The 19,358-nt window shown below is 39.9% G+C and overlaps 3 protein-coding genes across 3 annotated transcripts in view; 1 reads left to right on the top strand and 2 right to left on the bottom strand.

Annotated features, from left to right (window-relative positions):
* LOC150053113 (general transcription factor IIH subunit 1-like) overlaps positions 1-4,082 on the bottom strand; it is an 8,175-nt gene extending 4,093 nt beyond the window's left edge. Inside the window, exons 1-4 of the mRNA XM_090349261.1 lie at positions 3,937-4,082; positions 3,733-3,820; positions 526-614; positions 14-131 (exon numbers count right to left, since the gene is read on the bottom strand). Coding sequence (XP_090205387.1) covers positions 14-131; positions 526-614; positions 3,733-3,820; positions 3,937-3,965 — 324 coding nt within the window. The 5' untranslated portion in view covers positions 3,966-4,082. The remainder of the gene's footprint in view (positions 1-13; positions 132-525; positions 615-3,732; positions 3,821-3,936) is intronic.
* The window catches only part of LOC150053112 (BLOC-2 complex member HPS5-like), a 27,242-nt gene extending 14,753 nt beyond the window's left edge, over positions 1-12,489 (bottom strand). Inside the window, exon 1 of the mRNA XM_090348036.1 lies at positions 12,406-12,489. The gene's annotated coding sequence lies outside the window, so the exon portion shown is untranslated. The remainder of the gene's footprint in view (positions 1-12,405) is intronic.
* On the top strand, positions 12,437-19,358 carry LOC150053111 (general transcription factor IIH subunit 1-like). The gene is made up of 5 exons (XM_090349260.1): positions 12,437-12,591; positions 13,172-13,364; positions 15,109-15,274; positions 18,852-19,091; positions 19,269-19,358. The coding sequence occupies exons 1-5, from the start codon at positions 12,438-12,440 to the stop codon at positions 19,356-19,358; spliced, it is 843 nt and encodes a 280-aa protein (XP_090205386.1). The 5' UTR covers position 12,437.

Here is a 19,358-nt window from a genome sequence, read left to right as displayed (position 1 = left end):
ACGAGTCACATACCTGAGTTAATTTGGGTGTGTAAGCTTCCATTTCTTGTCTAATACTTTGAAATGAATTAATAATGTCCTGACTTGTTGCATACTGTAGTGATTGGATTGGAGTTGGACCATGATAATATCTGAAGGTAGAACAGAAAAAAAAATCAGAGTCAAGTGCTCAATAGCTGTTTTTCAAATACTTCAGTGATAATATATTTCCTCCTCAAGACAGAGAAATATACTACAGTTAAAATCCTTAAGGGTAATAAAAAGGGACCATAGAAATCCAAAATTTATTTTGATGATCTAGGATGATCTAGAATGATTTCCTAAGATATATACCTCCTGAGTAGCTAGGATTACAGGCGTGAGCCACTGCGCTCCCGGCTCATCTAGTAAATTTTTTAAGAAAACAGTATGCTGTACTTTATGATTAATTAAAAAAAAAATTAAAGAATACCTACATTTGGAGAATATACCCTGTAATGAATTGTTATTAAACTATTTGGCTTCAACTTATCATTGATAACTTACCTATCCGACTTCTTGAGGTTTAGTGCAATTGTTTTAATGGTATTATTTTTTCCCAAGTCTTCATATTCAATGGACTCTTGTAGCTTTGCCTATAATTGTTAACACAATATTTTTGGTCAGTAACTTTATCTTTTTACTATGAGCTAGAGATGATCTTTTTTGGGGGGTGTTGGGGGGCTCATGGGGCTTGAATTCTGGGCTCAGGCACTGTCCGAGTTCTTTAGCTCTACTACCACCCTACCCTGGAGCCACAGAGCCACTTCCCATTTTCTAGTGGTTAACTGGAGATAAGAGTTTCCCCCAAACTTTAGTGCCAGGGATAACTTTGAACCATGATCCTCATATCTCAGCCTCATGAGTAGCTAGGATTACAGGCATGAGCCACTGTATTACTTGTGACTTTTTCTGTGTATGTGGCACCAAGGAATCAAACTCAGGGCTTTGTGCATGTTAGATAAGCACTCTACTACTAGGCAATACTCCCGGACCTCTAATCTTCTTTCTAGTCCTGGGGCTTGAACTCAAGAGCCTGAGCACTGCCCTTGGGCTTTCTCAAGACTAGAGCCACAGCACCACTTCTGGCTTTTTCTATGTATATGATACTGAGGAATTGAACCCAGCTCTTTGTTCATGGTAGGCAAGAACTATCAAACTCTGGGTCCTGTGATTTATAATTTTTTTTCTTTGGTCAGTTGAACTCTGGGCCTGGGTGTTGTCCTTGAGCTCTTCAGCTCAAGGCTACTGCCTTAACCCTTGAGCCACTGTGCCATCTCCGGTTTTTTGGTGATTAAATGGATATAAGTTTTGTGGACTTTTTAGTGCCCGGGCTAGCTTGGAACTATGATCCTCAGATCTCAGTCTCCTAAATAGCTATGATTACAGGCAGGAGCCACCATGCTTAGCCTTATAATTTATATCTTAATGTCACTTTTCTTAGTTTTAAAAATGAGTTAGCTCACTTGATATTGAAGTACTTCATTGAATTTATTCATTTTAAATGGTGTTTTTTATTTCTTCCAGTCCTGGGCTTGAACTCAGGGCCTGTGCACTGTCCTTGGGCCTTTCAAGGCTAGAGCTCTACCACTTGAGCCTCAGCACCACTTCTGGCTTTTTTTTTTTTCTATTTATGTGGTATTGAGGAATTGAACCAGGGTCTTCATGCATGCTAGGCAAGCATTCTACATAGGCCAAACTCCTGGCCCCTCATTTTAAATGTTAATACATACTGAAACACAATAAACTAGTGAAATACAGAGTATTTATTTATCCCTTCACTGAAATACGTTACTGGAACAACTATTACCGAAGAACAACCTTCTTTTGAAGGCTTTTTTGAAGTTCCTGAGCTTCCTTTGTTATAAAATACCTTTTCTGTTGTTATTTGTCATGAGGCTTGAACTCTGGGCCTAGATGCTGTTTCTGAGCTCAAGGCTAGTACTACTTGGAGCCACAGTGCCACTTCCGATTTTCTGGTGTTAATTGCAGAAGAGTCTCGTGGACTTTCCTGCCAGGGCTGGCTTTCAATTGCCAGCCATCCTCAGATCTCAGCCTTGGAGTAAGTAGCTAGGATTACAAGTGTGAGCCACTGGCTCTAGAGTCTAGCCCTGGATGGCATGAAACCTGTGATCCTCCTGTGTGCTCAGATTACAGGCATGTACCACGATACTACTTCCATAAATTTTTTGATGCAATATAGACGTTCCTCTACTTTAAATGGGACTGACTGGTAAGACCACAAACAGAACATTCTAAACTGAAAATGTACTTAATCCTGGGCAAACTATCATAAAAGCATCAAATGATGGGAGAGAACAATGGAAGGGGTAACACTGATCAAGATGCATATACTCATTACTGTGGAAGTGAAATCCGTTTGGACAACTACTTAATAAATCTTCAAAAAAAGACACTGACAAGAGACAGAAAAAAAAGGCATTCTCTGAATTATTTATTATTGTTATTTTTTGCCACTTTTGGGCCTTGAACTCAGGGCCTGAGCACTGTCCGTGGGCTTTTTCAAGGCTAGCTCTACCCCTTGAGCAACGGCATTGGCTTTTCCTGTGTATGTGGTAACAAAGGGCTTTGTGCATGCTAGGCAAGCACTCTGTTTCTACTAGGCTATGTTCCCGTCTTCTGCTCTCATTCCTTTTTGCATTGTCAGATAAGGTCTCCAGCCTTTGCCTAGGGCCCAGTTTGGACAGTGCCAACCCTACAATTACAGGTGTATACAACCTTACTTGGCTTATTTTCTGAGGTAGGTCGGTCTTCCTAACTTTATTTTTGTCCATGCTGGCCTAAAACTTCAATTCTTTTATCTTCAGTTCCCAAGTAGCTGGGGTTGTATATACTACCATGCCTGCCCTTTCATTAATCCCTTTTAAGTCATTTAATCAATCCCCATTCTGTCAATTTACTACATATACCAAGATATATCTCTATTTTATATCTATCTATCTATCTATCTATCTATCTATCTGTCTGTCTATCTCTCACATCTCTATAAATCTACTATAACATTGTATTGTGCATTTGTATTTAAATCTTTACACATATCTTTTTCTTAAATGCCTACAAGTATATCACTCTCCACAAGAGAAATTACGGTCATACACCTTTAAAATTTCATATGTATTGCCAAATTGCCCTCTAAAGTAGCTTCATTACTTATTTCTAGTACTGACGCAGGTATACCTAAACAATGTAAGGACTAAACTGTGGGCATGGTTCCAAGTGTTAGAGAAGAGCACCTGCCTTCCAATTGCAAGGCCCTGAGTTCAAACCATAGTTCTCAAAAAACAAGCCCACTGGCTCATCCCTATAATTCTAGCTACTCAGAAGGCTGAGATCTGAAATCACAGTTCAAAGCCACCTTGATCAAGAAAGTCTGTGAGACACATTTCTAATCAAGAACCAAAAGATGGAAATGGAGCTGTGGCTCACGTGTAAGCTTTGGAGGAAATCAACCCTGGGACAGTGCCAGGCCTGGAATTCAAGTACGAGAAATGGCACATAAGCAAAACAAAGACAGAACTGTGTAGCCAATTTACTTGATAAAGTTGAACAGATTTATAATGCTCGATACTTGAAGTGAAACAATGTTTTGGTCAGACATACTTCATAATATGTAATAAGCAATACAAAGTATTTATAGATACTTTATACCTGGAGAAACCCAAGCCCCAAATGGTCCAAATTTTGTGCCCATACCCTTTTGACTGCTGGCTGAAAGCAGTCAGCATCTCCAGAATTTCCATCCGAGTGGCTGGGTTCACCATTTTGTTCATTTTGTGCTTGTCTTAAAAACAAAGGGAAAAACATGAATGTTAAAGCAGGACACCAAAACAGAAAACCACAACTCCATCTGTATATCCTGAAAAGCCTAGTGACTAAGTCTTTGCATGTATACTTAACTGTTTCCTGAGACCAGCTGCCAGAACCATGGCACTGTGATGGTTAAACCTCTTGATGATTGCAGCATTACTATTCTCCTTGATGGATTTAGAATTGGAAGTAGATGGCACCGAGGAAATGCCATAGCCCTATGGAAACAATTTTGTAGATTAAAAACCAAAGTAAGGTTCTGCTTTTCCCCTCTATCTATCATATAAAAAAGAAAATATATGGTATATCACAGAACTTTTTTTGGGGGGGGTCATGAGGCTTGTACTCAGCTTGGGTGTTGTCCTTGAGCTCTTCAGCTCAAGGCTACCCTTCAGCCAAACCCCAATTTCCTGTTTTCTAGAGATTAATTGGAGATAAGAGTCCCAGGTCATTTTGTGCCCGGGCTGGCTTTGAACTTTGATCCTTAGATCTCAGCCTCCTGAGTAGCTAGGATTACAGGCATGAGCCACAGTGCCTAGCTTCATAAACCTTTTTTTATACCACTATTGTGGCTTGAACTCAGGGCTTCATGTTCTTGCTTGGGCTATTCCACTCAAGGTTAGGGCTCCACCACTTGAACCATACCTCTACTTGCAACTTTTTGGTGATTAATTGCAAATAAGAGTCTTATGGACTTTTCTACCCCAGCTGACTTCAAATCTTTCTTCTTAAAACAATCTTCAGATTTAGCTCCTGAGTAGTTAAGATTAGAGTTGTAAACCACCAGGACGCAACACACTTTACTCTCTAAAACATTTCTAAATATTTACTAGACAATGTCAAAAAGTAAGTGTTGTTTTACCAATAAAAATTAGTATCACAAAGTCCGTTTAGTCTTTTTAGCATATTTCAAAAATTCTACTTCTCCCCCAATTCTGTGCTAGTAATCAAGTGCATGGTCTTATGTATGTTAGCAAGTGTTACCCTTGAGTTATATGCCTTATCCTCTACATCACTTTCTTTGTGTGTGTGCTGGTACTGGGGTGTATGCCCCTGAAGTATCGTAGGTGGAGAAATCAAGCAGGTTCAGAGTGAGACGAGGGAAACTTAAGATTAATCATTACACAATTAAGTGTTTCAAGCAATGAAACAATGTATTTGGGAGGCTTGAGATCATAGTCTATTAACAGTTAAAATAAGTAGAGGTTAATAGGAAAGAAGAGGAAAAATAGAATCAACACTATTTCTATGAAAGCTTTGGTTATATTCAGAGAATATTTTGGTAACATTGTAGATAATGGCAATAACATGCAATTCACTGAGCACTTTGACATAGGCTTTTTGTCTTTTGGGCAGTGCTGGGAATGGAACTCAGGGCTTCACATGTGATAAGCATGAACTCTTCCACCAAGCTATACCTTCTTCATCCTCTCTTGAGACCATGTATAGAAGTATTCCCTTCTTCTGTCAGGAAGGGGATACCCACCCAGCTAGACAGATCAGCTGAATCAACATTGATGCTTAATGGGGTAATGTATGTCACAGTCAGACTGCCCTCACATCCACTTTCGCCTGTATGACTGGCAAGTACTATTACTCTTACTAATTAAAAACACCAAACAATTGAATTTAGAAATGCATATAATATGTACATATATATTATATATAATATATATCTATTATATATGTATATTAAGGCCAGCATTGGACTGGGTAGTTAGTTTTTTGGTTTTCTGAGTATTTTTTTTTTTTTTTTGTAAGTCCTAGGGCTTAAAAGCTCAGGGCCTGAGCACTGTCCTTGGGCTTTCTCAAGGCTAGAGCTCTACCACTTGTGCCATAGCACCACTTCTGGCTTTTTCTATATATGTAGTAGCGAGGAATTGAACCCAGGTCTTCATGTATACTAGGCAAGCATTCTACCACTAAGCCAAACTCCTGGTTTTTTTTTTTTTTTTTTTTTTGGTGGATCATGAGGCTTGCACTTAGGGGTTGTCCCTGAGCTCTTCAGCTCAAGGCTACCATCAGGTAGTTTAATTTTAAGGACTATACAGTAGAGGGGCCAAGAGAGTGGCCTAGTGGTAGAGTGCCTATCTAGCATGTACAAAGCCCTGGGTTAGATTCCTCAGTACCACATATCCAGAAAAAGCTGGAAGTAGTGCTGTGGCTCCAGTGGTAGAGCACTAACCTTGAGAAATCTTAAGGACAGTGCAAGCCCTAGCATTGACAAAAAAAAAAAAAGTGCAATTTCCTATAATCCCAGATACTTGTTGGAGAGGTGGAGGCAGGAGAATTGAGTTTGAAGTTGGCCTGAGCAACTTGTTAAGATTGTCTCAAAGCAAATAAACTATATTTAGTTTGAAATTGATAATAAAGTAAAATCTTCCACTATATATATGCGCTAGGTGTTGGTGGCTCATACCTGTAATCCTAGCTACTCAGGAGGCTGAGATCTGAAGATTGTAGTTCAAAGCCAGCCAGGACATGAAAGTCTGTGAGACTCTATCTCCAATTAACCACCAGAAAACTGCAGGTGGCACGGTGGCTAGAGTGCTAGCCTGGAACTGAAGAGCTCAGAGACGTGCCCAGGCCCAGAGTTAAAGCCCTACAACTGGAAAAAAAAATCATTCTGCCCTACCATTCAGAACTATACTGGAATTTTCATTTAGTATTCTCTCACAATGCTTAGAAGAGAACTATGTTTATATGGTGTTCAGATTCACCAAGGAAACTAGTGAGTTGGAAGAACTATCAAGAAGATTGAATTTCATCAAGAAAATGACTCACCTGAGCACCAAAGATTACTTTCTCTTAATTTAGAACGTAGCATAAAAATTTAAAAGTATTAGCTAATGCGGTGGCTCACACCTGTAATCCTTGCTACTTAGGAGACTGAGATCTAAGGATCAAGGTTCAAAGCCAGACCAGGTACAAAACACCCGAGACTCTTATCTCCAATTAACCTCTAGAAAACAGGAAGTGGGGCTTGGCACAAGGGTAGGGTGGTAGCCTTGAGCTGAAGAGCTCAAGGACAGTGCCCAGACCAAGTTCAAGCTCTATGACCGCTCTCCCCCCAAAAGTTAAAAGCATTTTTTCCACCTAGTAATTACATACACTGAAATTAAGAGGTAAGAAAGAAAAAAATAATAAAACAAGTTGTAAGTACATTAAGGAGCCAGAGGCTAAGAAAAATGAAAAGAATGATGGCATATTTCTGGACCACAAAATGGGATCCAAAAGAAATTGCCCTTTTCTCTGTGAATGAATAAATTTGTTTAGTTGGAGTAATGGTGCTCACACTTGATAGCATAGCTTCTGGAACATACTTGAGCAGATGTGGACAGTTTTTTCAGAAAGCTAGCTAGAAAAACCTTGCCTTCCCTCTCTTCCTCCTTCCCTCCCTTCCTTCTTTTTTGTGGGTCAAGGGGCTTGAACTTGGTCTGCGCACTACCCTTGAGCTCTTCAGCTCAAGGCTACCATCCTACCCTTGAGCCAAGCCTCACTTCCCGTATAAGAGTCTCAGGTCCTTTTGTGCCTGTGCTGGCTTTGAACCTTGATCCTCAGATCTCAGTCTCCTGAGTAGCTAGGATAACAGGCGTGAGCCATAGTGCCCGGCTCTTTCTGAGGATCTCAGTTCAAAGCCAGCCTTGGCACTAAAGTCTGAGAGACTCTTATCTCCTAATTAACCACTAGAAACAGGAAGCAAAGCTGTGGCTCATGCGGTAACACTGTAGCCTTGAGCTGAAGAGCTCAGGGACAGCGCCCAGGCCCAGAGTTGAAGCCCCATGACTGACCAAAAAAAACAAGACAGAAAGCAGTGAAGCAAATGATTCTACTCCAGTCAGCTGTGAATGCTTCATGTGCCTACTAGACTCAAGGCTTGTAGCTTGTCATTCTTATATCACTACTCAAAGTATGCTCTGTGCTGCTTTTATTAGTAGTAGTAGTAGTTTAGCTTTCCTAATACTTTAGCCACCAGTTCTGCCTTATGAATACTGCTACTAGAGGTGACCTTGTTCTTTTCCCTTTACCTGCCTTTAGTGTGGCAGTGTCAGGCATTGGTCTAATAGTACACTTTGATTAATGATTCATTAATCTTCCTTTAACTTTAGTAATGGCAGCATGAAGTATGATTGGATTCCATCCTGTTTTCTTTTTTTCTTCATTTTTTTTTCCTCCCTTCAGTTGTGGGGCTTGAACTCTGGACCTGGGCACTGTCCCTGAGCTCTTTAGCTCAAGGTTACCTCCCTACCCCTGGAGCCAGAGCACCACTTTCTGTTTTCTAGAGATTAATTGGAGATGAGTCTCCTATTCTTTAATGCCCAGAATAGCTTTGAACCTTGATCCTCAGTTCTCAGCCTCCAGAGTAGCTAGAATTATAGGCAACACACCCGGCTCCAGTTTTGTTTTGTTTTTTTGTCTGGGTCTTTTTGTTGTTGTTTTTGTTTTGTTTCATTTTTGTGAGTCAAGGCACTTTTTTGTTTGTTGTTTTGTCAGTCTTGGAACTGGAACTCTGGGCCTGGGCGCTGTCATTGACCTCTTCAGCTCAAGGCTAGTGCTTTACCACTTGAACCACCAGACTACAAGACTACTTCCGGTTTTCTAGTGGTTAATTGGAGATAAAAGTCTCACAGACTTTAGTATACCTTGGCTGGCTTTGAATGAGAGCCTCAGATCTCAGTCTCCTGAGTAACAGGATTACAGGCATTAGCTACCTCACCTGTCTGTCATGGCATTTGAACTCTGGGCATTGTTTCTGAGCTCTTCAGCTCAAGGCTACCAGCGTACCTCTTGAGCCACAGTGCCACTCAGTTTTCTTAAACATTTCTATTACTTTCTTTTTTTCTTGAACTGCTATAAATGAAAAGGTACTTTGCCCTAAATTTACTACATCTCTTAAGATCTTCCTTGTTTGTGAAACTGTGATTAAAACAGCACATTTTAGTTCCTGTTTACATACTGCTAAGGTCCTACTCCCTGTAATGCTGAATTTTTGAAATATTTTCTGATTGATTGTGGCAAGCAACTTAATACATCTCCTTTGGTGGGGGCTGTAACTAGGGTTGGGTTGGAATTCAGAGTACCGTTTGAGCCATACCTCCAGGCTGTTTTACTTTATTTTTTTTTCTCTGAATATTTGCACAGTCTTGGCAGGCTCAGGCAAAATTTTTATTGGTTTATTAAAGTTGAGATTCCCCCCCTCTCCCATGAGCCATCATGCTGGCTAAATGTCTTTTTTTTTATGCTGATAACAGCAGCTCTCTAGCCACCAGCCTGCCTGCGTTTCTTTCTTTCTAAAAAAAAAAAAAAAAAAGGATAGGAGTGGGCCAGGAGTGTGACCTAGTGGTAGAGTGCTTGCTTAGCATGCACAAAGCCCTGTTTGATTCCTTGGTACAACATACACAGAAAATACCATAAGTGGTGCTGTGGCTCAAGCAGTAGTGCACTACCCTTGAGAAAGCTTAAGGACAGTGCGCTGGCCCTGAGTTCAAGCCCCAGGACTGGCCAGAAAGGGGGGGGGGGTGATGAGTTTAATTTCATTTATTGCCTCTTTTTCTCTGCTCTTTGGGAAAGGAAGATAGAATGGGAAATGCAGAGTTGCAATAATTAAAATTTTGTGTTCAATCATTGTAGATATTTCCTGTTTCAATTTCTGTTTCCTTATAGGACAGGATTGTTACTGGAATCTGTGTAAGAAATGGTATTGTAATCTGTGAAGTGAGCAATAGTGTTCTCTGAAGTTGAGCCAAGGATGTATGTTCAAAGGTTTCTTATCTCTTGCCAAGATTGTATTCTTTTAACAAACATCTTACCTAGAAATCACTGAATCCTAAAAAATTGGATTAAGTATTAATTACAAATATTGGGAATGTTACTAAGAAAAAAATAGCAGACCTTTGCTAATGACATTGAAGCATAAAATAGTCTGAAGGAAAAAAAATCAGTAAAAACCAGTTGAAGGAAGTGAGTAGAATGCTTGACACCCTAAAGCAAGATAAACACTTGTTGCTTCAGATAAATTTTTAACTGAATTCCAGAAATCACAAAAGACATTGAAGGGTATCCTAAAAAACTGGAGATGGTGGCACTTGCCACTCAGAATGCTAAGGATCACTTAAAAGCCAGCAATTTGAGACCAGCTTGAGCCGCCTAGTGAGACACCTGTGGGGGAGTGGGAGTCTGGGGGTGGATCTATAAATGGAACATCTAACTAAGCACAATTCAGATAATCAGCTTCAGAGGAATGAAGATTTCATATGTTTTTTTCTTTCTTTCTTTCTTTTTATAATGCTGGGAGTTGAACCCAAAGCCTTGCACTTGCTAGACAAATGCAATACCATATGGGGAGCCACAATCCTGGCCCAATTTGTATGATACCTACATATCCCACCTTCTCTAAAATTTAAGCTCTGACTAAAGACAGTACATTTTTTAAGTATTTTGTAAGCTGTCCCTTTATGAATGAAAGCTAAAGTGACAATTTTACCAGAAATTACTTATTTATGCTTCCCTGTCATCTGCTACAGCAAACATCACTTCCATTCTTGGCAGCTTTCCTATTGAGCTCAGAGAGCTATTTCAGGTTAGCCACTCTCAACCCTCAACAATTTGTTGAACACTTAAGATTCCCAGGAGAGAAAGAGCTCCAGAGAATTTCCTACATAGTTGATTTGTCATATAAAAATGAATCATAGGCCGGAAGCTTGGCCTAGTGGTAGAGTGCTTGCCTAGCATGCATGAAGACCGGGTTCTATTCCTCAGTACTGCATACATAGAAAAAAGCCAGAAGTGGTGCTGAGGCTCAAGTGGTAGAGCTCTAGCCTTGACAAAGTCCAAGAACAGTGTTCAGTCCCTGAGCTCAAGCCCAGGACTGGCAAAAAAAAAAAAAAAATCTGTAAATTTTAGGCCAGGAATTTGGCCTAGTGATAGAGTGCTTGCCTAGCATGCACAAAGGCCCCGGTTTGATTCCTCCGTACCACATACATACAACAAAAAAAAAAGCCAAAGTGGTGCTGAGGCTCAAGTGGTAGAGCTTTAGCCTTGAGAAAGTCCAAGGACAGTGCTCAGGCCCTGAGCTCAAGCACAGGACTGGCAAAAAAAAAAAAAAAAAAAAAAAAGAATCATTGACCAAGACATGGAGAGCAGTTACCGGGAGTTTGACCTAGTGGTAGAGTGCTTGCCTAGCATGCACAAAGACCTGGGTTCGATTCCTTGGTACTACATACATAGAAAAAAAAACAAAAGCTAGAAGTGGTGCTGAGGCTCAAGTGGTAGAGCTCTAGTTTTGAGAAAGTCCAAAGACAGTGCTCAGGCCCTGAGTTCAAGGAAGGAAAAAGGAAGGAATTTGGGGTTGTTTTCCACTCTGAATGGTTTTGTGATCTTAGTTGAGAAAGCCCAGTGCTCAGGCCCTGAGCTCAAGCCCAGGAATGGGGGGGAAAAAAGATGGAAGAACACTAGTCACCCACATGTAGTACTAGGTACTCAGGAGCTTGAGACTCTGAAGATCCTGGTTTGAAGTAAACCTGGGCAGACAAATCTGAGAAACTATTCTCCAGTTAGCCAGTAGAAAAGCTGGAGGTAGAAGGGGCTGAAGTGTTAGAACATCAGCCTTGATCAGAAAAAGCAATAAAGAATATGAGGCCAGGTTCAAACCTCAGTACTGGCACATACACACAAAAGGAAAATCAGTACCTGAAATTTTAAATATTAATAACTGTTTCAGGTCTTGTTCATTTTTGTGTGTCAGTCCTGGGGGCTTGAACTTGGGGCCTGTGTGCTGTCCTTCCACTTCTTTTCTTAAGACCAATACTTTATTACTTGAGCCACAGCTCCAGTTGCAGCTTTTTGTTGGTTAATTGGAAATAAGAGCATCACAGACTTTCTTCCTAAGCTAGCTTTGAAGCACTATCCTCAGATCCCAACCTTCTGAGTAGCTACGATTATAGGTATGAGTCACTGGTACTTGGGAAAACTTAATTTTATTTAGGTAATGAAAGAAACTTAGACCAGCAGTCAAGAAATTTGGAGTTTGGGCCAGGAGTTTGGCCTAGTAGTTAGAGTGCTTGCATAGCTTGCATGAAAGTTTGATCCCTAGCTACCTATACACAGAAAGCCAGAAGTAGTGCTGTGGCTCAAGTGGTAGAGCTCTAGTTTTGAGAAAGTCCAAAGACAGTGCTCAGGCCCTGAGTTCAAGGAAGGAAAAAGGAAGGAATTTGGGGTTGTTTTCCGCTCTGAATGGTTTTGTGATCTTAGTTGTTTCAGTTGAGACAATTAGTACCTATTCAGTGAAGTTTTAATATTAAATATAGATTAGATATAAGATTACATTTTATAGTGAGACTTTATCTTTTCTTGTGCCATTGGTGCCTGAGTTCATGTCATGTCTTTATAAACAAACAAATGGGGAAAATAAATTCATAACTCTTATTAGTATATGTAAAGATTGTTTGAGAAACCACCAATTCTTATAAACTGTGTTGTGTTAATTCACACCTGTGGTATGAGAAAAATGAAATTTGTAGAGGAATAATGACATGCAACTTTTATAACAGAACATTTCACCTTTTCTTCCTTTTATTTCTCTGATAGCCATCATGGCAACTTCATCTGAAGAAGTTTTGTTGATTGTAAAAAAGGTGCGTCAAAAGAAGCAGGATGGAGCTCTATACCTCATGGCAGAAAGAATTGCTTGGGCACCTGAAGGCAAAGATAGATTCACAATCAGCCATATGTATGCAGACATTAAATGTAAGTCAAATATATTACATTTTACATATATGTATCATATTTGTACAGTATTATATCCACTTTCTTTTTGTAGTACTGGAAAGGAAACACAGGTTTTATGCATTCTAGCAAGCATTCTGCATTGGGCTATATCCTAAAATTGTTTTTGTAGTCTTGGTGGGTTTGTTTCTCATTATTTTTATACTATTCTATAACTTGATTTTTTCCTTATTAATAGACCATGTGCAGATTTCCATACATGTATACCGTGCTTTATAGATATCTCCATACAATTTTGCTCCTATAGTTGGATAAGCTGACCATGGTAGCTTAAGCCCATAAACCTAGCTATTTGGTTTGCAAAGACTGAAGAATTGTGCCCGTTAGGGCATAAACAGCTCAAGAAACTCCCATTTCATCCTGTAGCTCTGGTTATAAGGGATTCTTAGAGAAAAAGATATTTCTGAAAAAGCATTACGATTGGAACACAGCTGATAAAGCCCAGGCTATCCTGAATGTTATTGAGAATAGAATTAACAATGGCTAGCATTTTCTACTATATGACTATCCTTATCTAATAAGTTGCATGCTTCCTTTTTAGGTCAAAAAATCAGTCCAGAAGGAAAAGCTAAAATTCAACTTCAACTGGTTCTGCATGCAGGAGACACAACTAACTTCCATTTTTCCAATGAAAGCACAGCAGTGAAAGAGCGAGATGCAGTGAAGGACCTCCTTCAGCAGCTACTGCCCAAATTCAAGAGGAAAGCAAATAAGGAACTAGAAGAAAAAAATAGGTGAAGAAAGAAATGATTGGTCTTTTAAAGAGATGCTAGAGTTTCTCTACACCCTTAATAGAATAATAGCTTATTTTCATTTTTTTAATTTATTTAATTTATTTATTTTTTTGCCAGTCCTTGGGCTTTCTCAATGCTAGTGCTCTACCACTTGAGCCACAGCACCACTTCTGGCTTTTTCTGTGTATGTGGTACCAAGGAATCGAACCTAGGGCTTGTGTGTGCAAGGCAAGCACTTTACCACTAGGCCAGGCTCCTGGCCTATAATAACTCATTATTAATACCACCTCCCCTGCCCCTTTTTTTGTTTCAGTACTGGGACTTGAACTCAGGGCTTAGTAGTTGGAGTCTGGTAAGAGTCTTACAGACTTTTCTGCTCCACCTCACTTTAAATCTCAATTCTCAGACCTTAGCAATCATTAGGATTGCAGGTGTGAACCACCAGTACCTAGCACTTTGTCCTGTTTTTGCTATGTATGAGAAAATAGCCTTTAGTATTTTCACCACTGTGTGTAGTTCTCATCTTTAGCATGTTACTACCTATGTGAATTAACTGCATATAACATTTGATTAAGAACAAAAGTGAAATAGAAGGTGCTAAGATTTCTTAGTTTATCTTCCCAATTCTCTATCACAGAGAAGATACTAAAATATTACAGGGGCTTAGTGGTAGAGTGCTTGCTTAGCAGGCCTGGAGCCCTGAGTTCCATTCCTTAGTACCACATAAACAGAAAACCTGCAAGTGGTAGAGTACTAGCCTTAAGCAAAAGAAGCTCAAGGACAGTGCTTGTGCCCTGAGTTCAAGCCCCTGGACTACAAAAGAAAAGTTGCAAATGTGTTTATGAGCAAGAAACAAATTAAAAAGTGAGATTACATGTAAAATAATGAGAATTTTCGATAAGATGAATTACCCCCATTTACCAATATGTATCAGACTGTCCATGCTTACAGCTCCTAGAACTTGCCAAAATGACAAATTGCTTACTAGAAAATCTCTAGTATAGTGTATAGTTCCTCTCTTCCCTTTCACCTTGTGTCTAAGACAATACAGTACTCTACCAAAACATACACACACACACCGATCTCTGTCTTACCGGAATATAAAGATTAATAAAGCCAAATCCATGCTAAGAGTTTAGTAACTTTACTCTTATTTTTTTAGGTGCCAGTGCCGGGGCTTGAACTTGGGAGCAGGGTGAATGTCTCTTAGCTTTTTTCCCCCAAGGCTTTACTCTACCACTTAGGCCACAACTCTATTCTCAGCTTCTCTATGCCTTGGCTCTCCATGCCTGGGCTTACTTCAAACTGAGATCCTCAGATTTGAGCCTCCTGAATATCTAGGTATAAGCTACTAATGCTCAGCTAAGAATTTTGTCTTTACTTCAAATTTTTATCTCTATCTGCATTCCTTCCCCAATTTCTTTCTCTTAATTGCTTAAAAATGAACTAAAAATTAGCTGACTTCTATTATCTCACACCTGTAATCTGAGCTATTCAGGTGACTGAGATCTGTGGGATCATAGTTCAAAGCCAGCCCAAGGAGGTAAATCTGAGACTTTTATCTCCAGTTAACCCCCAGAAATTCCAGAGAGTGTTCCCATTTAATCCCCCCTCCCCAGGGGGGGTATGGGGGTGTAGATAAAGGTTATTTTATGTCACCAGACTTCTTTAAAAATGTTATTTTAATTGTGTTTTATTTAAATGGTGTAGAAATTGAATTACTTTTAATATATTGTATCACCAGAATGCTCCAAGAAGATCCTGGTTTATTTCAGCTTTACAAAGACCTTGTTGTAAGTCAAGTGATCAGTGCTGAGGAATTCTGGGCGAATCGTTTAAATGTAAACGCAACAGATAGTTCTTCCACATCCAATCACAAGCAGGATGTTGGCATTTCTGCAGCATTTCTGGTATGTGACACTTCCAGATTTCTGAACAAAAGAAGTTATAAACTCAATATGTGTGTTTACAATTACTTTTTAAAATAAAAATTAGTATTTCCTTAAGTAAATTAGTGGAAATTTCAGTTTTAATGTTATTTATGTAAAATACTTCCTAATACAAGTAAAATTTAAACTTCAGCCAGCAGCCAAATGGACTTTCAAAGACTATTGGAAAGTGGGTTGAAATTTTTTTTTCTTTAAAAAAAAAAAATTCCAGTGCTGGGAATTAAACCCAGGACTTCTAACATACTAGGCAAATGCTCTCCATTTCAGTCACACCCCCACCCTTTTTTGTGTTTTTTGTCTTTGAGTTAAGGACTTCACTTTACTTTGACTGTCTTTGAACTTTCAATAGCACTTTCATCTCATTTTCCTGGAATTTTGTTAGTGTCCTACCATGTCCAGCTATTTTGTTGTATTTTTTATACAGTCTTATTGTGTAGCCCAATCTAGTGTCATTTACACAATCCTTCTACCTCAGCCTCCTGTAATACTTTTTGTGTTAATTTATTTGTCAAGATGATATACACTGGGGTTACAGTTACATATATAAGGTAATGAGGATATTACCTTCTTACCCCCTCCCTCATTTTTCTTCCACTTTCCCTTATCCTTTAACACTCTTTAATTTCATGCATGGTTGTTGTATTTTATTTAAAATATAAAGTTAAATCTGGGCTGGGAATGTGGCTTAGTGGTAGAGTGATTGGCCAGCATGCATGAGGCCCTGGGTTTGATTCCTCAGTACCATATAACCAGAAAAATACACTAGAAGTGACTGTGGCTCAAGTGGTAGAGTGCTTGTCTTGAGCAAAAAGAAGCTCAGGGACAGTGCCCAGGCCCTGAGTCCAAGCCCCAGGATTGGCAGTAAAATAAAGTTTGGGCTGGGAGTTTGGCCTTTGTGGTAGAGAGCTTGCCTAGCATGCACGAAGACCTGGGTTCAATTCCTCAGTACCACATACATAGAAAAAAGAAAAAAGCTGGAAGTGGTGCTGTGGCTCAAGTGGTAGAGCTGTAGCCTTGAGAAAAGTCCAAGAACAGTTCTCAGGCCCTGAGTTCAAGCCCCACAACTGGCAAAAAATAATAATAATAATAATAAAATAAAGTTAAATGTATAGGGACCAGATTATGGAAAAAGTAACATTTATAAAACCTTACCTGTGAAATTAAGAAATGGAATTCTGTGTCTCAGTGGAACTAGAACTGTATTTACACACACAGAATTTTAAATGCTAGGCTGACAGTTGTAGGACATGCTAGTACTAAGGAGGTACAAGGATTCTGAATTCAAGGCCAACCTGGTCTATACAGTAAGTCTAAGATAACCTAAACTATACAGACAGATCCTAGCTCAAAAGAAAAAGGAAAAAAAAAATATCTTTCACATGTTTAATAGTGTATTGAATTTTTGAGATTTTTCTTTTTTCTTTTTCTTTTTTTTTGCTTTTTCTGTTTTTTTTTTTTTTGGTTGGTTGTGCGGGGTGGACTCTGGGCCTGGGTGCTGTCCCTGAGCTCTTCAGCTCAAGGCTACCACCTGTACGCCTTGAGCCACAGAGCCACTTCCAGTTTTCTACTGGTTAATTGGAGATAAGAGTCTCATGGTCTTTAGTGCCTGGGCTGTATTTGAATCGTGATCCTCAGGTCTCACCCTCCTGAGTAGCTAGGATTAGAGGCATGAGCCACCACATCCAGCTTATGAGGCATTTCTTTAAGAAATGAATCACCAAGCTGAGCACTGGGGTGGCTCACTCCTGGTAGCTCCTCAAGAGGCTGAGATTTGATGATCACATTTAGAAGCCAGCTGGGCAGTAAAGTCCATGAGACTATTCCCTCCATTTAACCATGAAAAGCTGGAAATGGACCTATGGCCAAATGGTAGGGGACCAGCCTTGAGCAAAAAACTTAAGGGCAGCACCTAGCCTCTGAGTTAAGAGATAGGGTCTTGTTCTCTTTTTTTTTTTTTTTTTGCCAGTCCTCGGCTTGAGCTCAGGGGCTGAGCACTGTCCTTGGACTTTCTCAAGGCTAGAGCTCTGCCACCTGAGCCTCAGCACCACTTCCAGCTTTTTTCTATATATGTGGTACCGAGGAATCGAACCCGGGTCTTTGTGCATGCTAGGCAAGCACTTTAACCACTAGGCCAAACTCCCGGCCGTGTTCTTTTTACCTCAATAAAAATCAAATCACCTGGGCTACTTGAACCACTTGAACCACAGCCACTTCTGGTTTTTCTGGTAGTTAATTGGAAATAAATGTCTCAAAGACTTTTGTGCCTGGCCTGGCTTTGAACCTCGATCCTCAGATCACAGCCTCCTGGGTAGCTAGGATTACAGGCATGAGTCACCAGCACACGGCTTACTTCTGGCTTTTTGTGTATGTGGTACTGAAGAATTGAACCCAGGGCTTCACGCGTGCTAGGCAAGCACTCTATCACTAAGCCACATTCCCAGTCTATTTTCATACTTTTGATGATCTATTTCAACACTTTTCATCCTTTCACCTCATTAGTCCAATTCCTCCTAGCTAGTACCACCTGTCCCAACAAAGCCTTTGGTTTTTGGGATGTGTGTGTGTGTGTGTGTGTGTGTGTGTGTGTGTGTGTGTGTGGGTGTGTGTGTGTCCCAGAGCTAAAACTTAGGACATGAGCATTGTCCCTGAGCTTTTTTGCTCAATGTTTGAACTCTACCACTTGGGCTGCAGTTCCACTTTGGCCTTTTTTTAAGTTGTTAGTTGGAGATTAAGAGTCTCACAGACTTCCCTGCCCAGAATGGCTTTAAACCATTATCCTCAGATCTCAATTTTTTTTTTTTGTCAGTGCTGTCCTTGGGCTTTCCCAAGGCTAGAGCTCTACCACTTGAGCCACAGCACCACTTCCAGCTTTTCCTATGTATGTGGTACTGAGGAATCAAACCCAGGTCTTCATGCATGTTAGGCAAGCAGTCTACCACTAGGCCAAACTCCCAGCCCAGATCTCAACATTTTGAGTAGCTAGGATTATAGGTGTGAGCCACTGGCACTAGGCAATACAACCTATTTTTCTCCCTTTTCCTAACCCTCTATTGATCAACAGATTTCATATAGCAGTTTTATGCTGTTTCCACAACAAGAACTCTCACTAACTTATTCAAACACATTTATGACTGCCAAGCACTATGCTAGAAGCTGAGAAAAGGGGGGGTGGGGGGAAGAGTACAATTCCTAATTCTCAACCTCTAAGAACATAAAAACTGAGAAGAGAGTTGAGAAGTGCTATTGATCATGTCCAAAAATCAGAACCTGTGCTTTCAAAATCCTCAACAGAAAACAATTTCCACTCATAATGTAACTAGGATAAATCATTTTCTTCTTCCTAGCCAGTTTGGCTCAATTCATTATGTCTAATGGAAGATACTATACCGGTGACACATCCCCCCCCCAAAAAACCAAACACCTTAGGAATATAAGATATAAAAACTAAAGCAGTTAGCTCTGGAGGGTGAGAAGTGAGAATGTGTGATGTAAATAGCACATAATGATGTTTGGTCAGTAACAGACTACATGTACACAGTGGTCCCTGAACGAGGCACAAGGATTCATCAATCACACCAGCTATTTGAGAGGCACAAATAAGGGAACGTTTGATGCCAGAAACAGTTCACAAGACTCCATCTTGACCAATGGCATGTATATGTGGTCCCAAACCAGGGGAAAAGCACAAGGGCTAGGCATGGTGGCATGTGCCTATAATACCAGAGACATGGGGAAACACAAACAGAAGGATCCTAATCCAGGCCACCCTGAGCATAAAGTAAGATCCTATCTTGAAAACAGAAACAAAGAAAGGCTTGCAGAGTGGCTCACATTGTAGAGTACCTGGTTATGCAGTACTGCCCCCCCACACCAATTAAAAAAAACCACAAAACCATAAAACACTGCCAAGTAATATTATAGCTTTTTTAATCTAAGTGCACTCTGATGTTCATAGGATGAAACTGTGTATACCTTCAGAGACAAAACTCTTAGCATTTACAGATTATTATCTATAAAAAATAATTATTGGGACTTTATCCCTTGA

The sequence above is a fragment of the Megascapheus bottae genome, chromosome 16, assembly GCF_031878675.1.
Source record: "Megascapheus bottae isolate mThoBot1 chromosome 16, mThoBot2.hap1, whole genome shotgun sequence".
Classification (NCBI taxonomy): Eukaryota; Metazoa; Chordata; class Mammalia; order Rodentia; family Geomyidae; genus Megascapheus; species Megascapheus bottae.
This window is presented reverse-complemented; position numbering and strand designations above follow the sequence as displayed.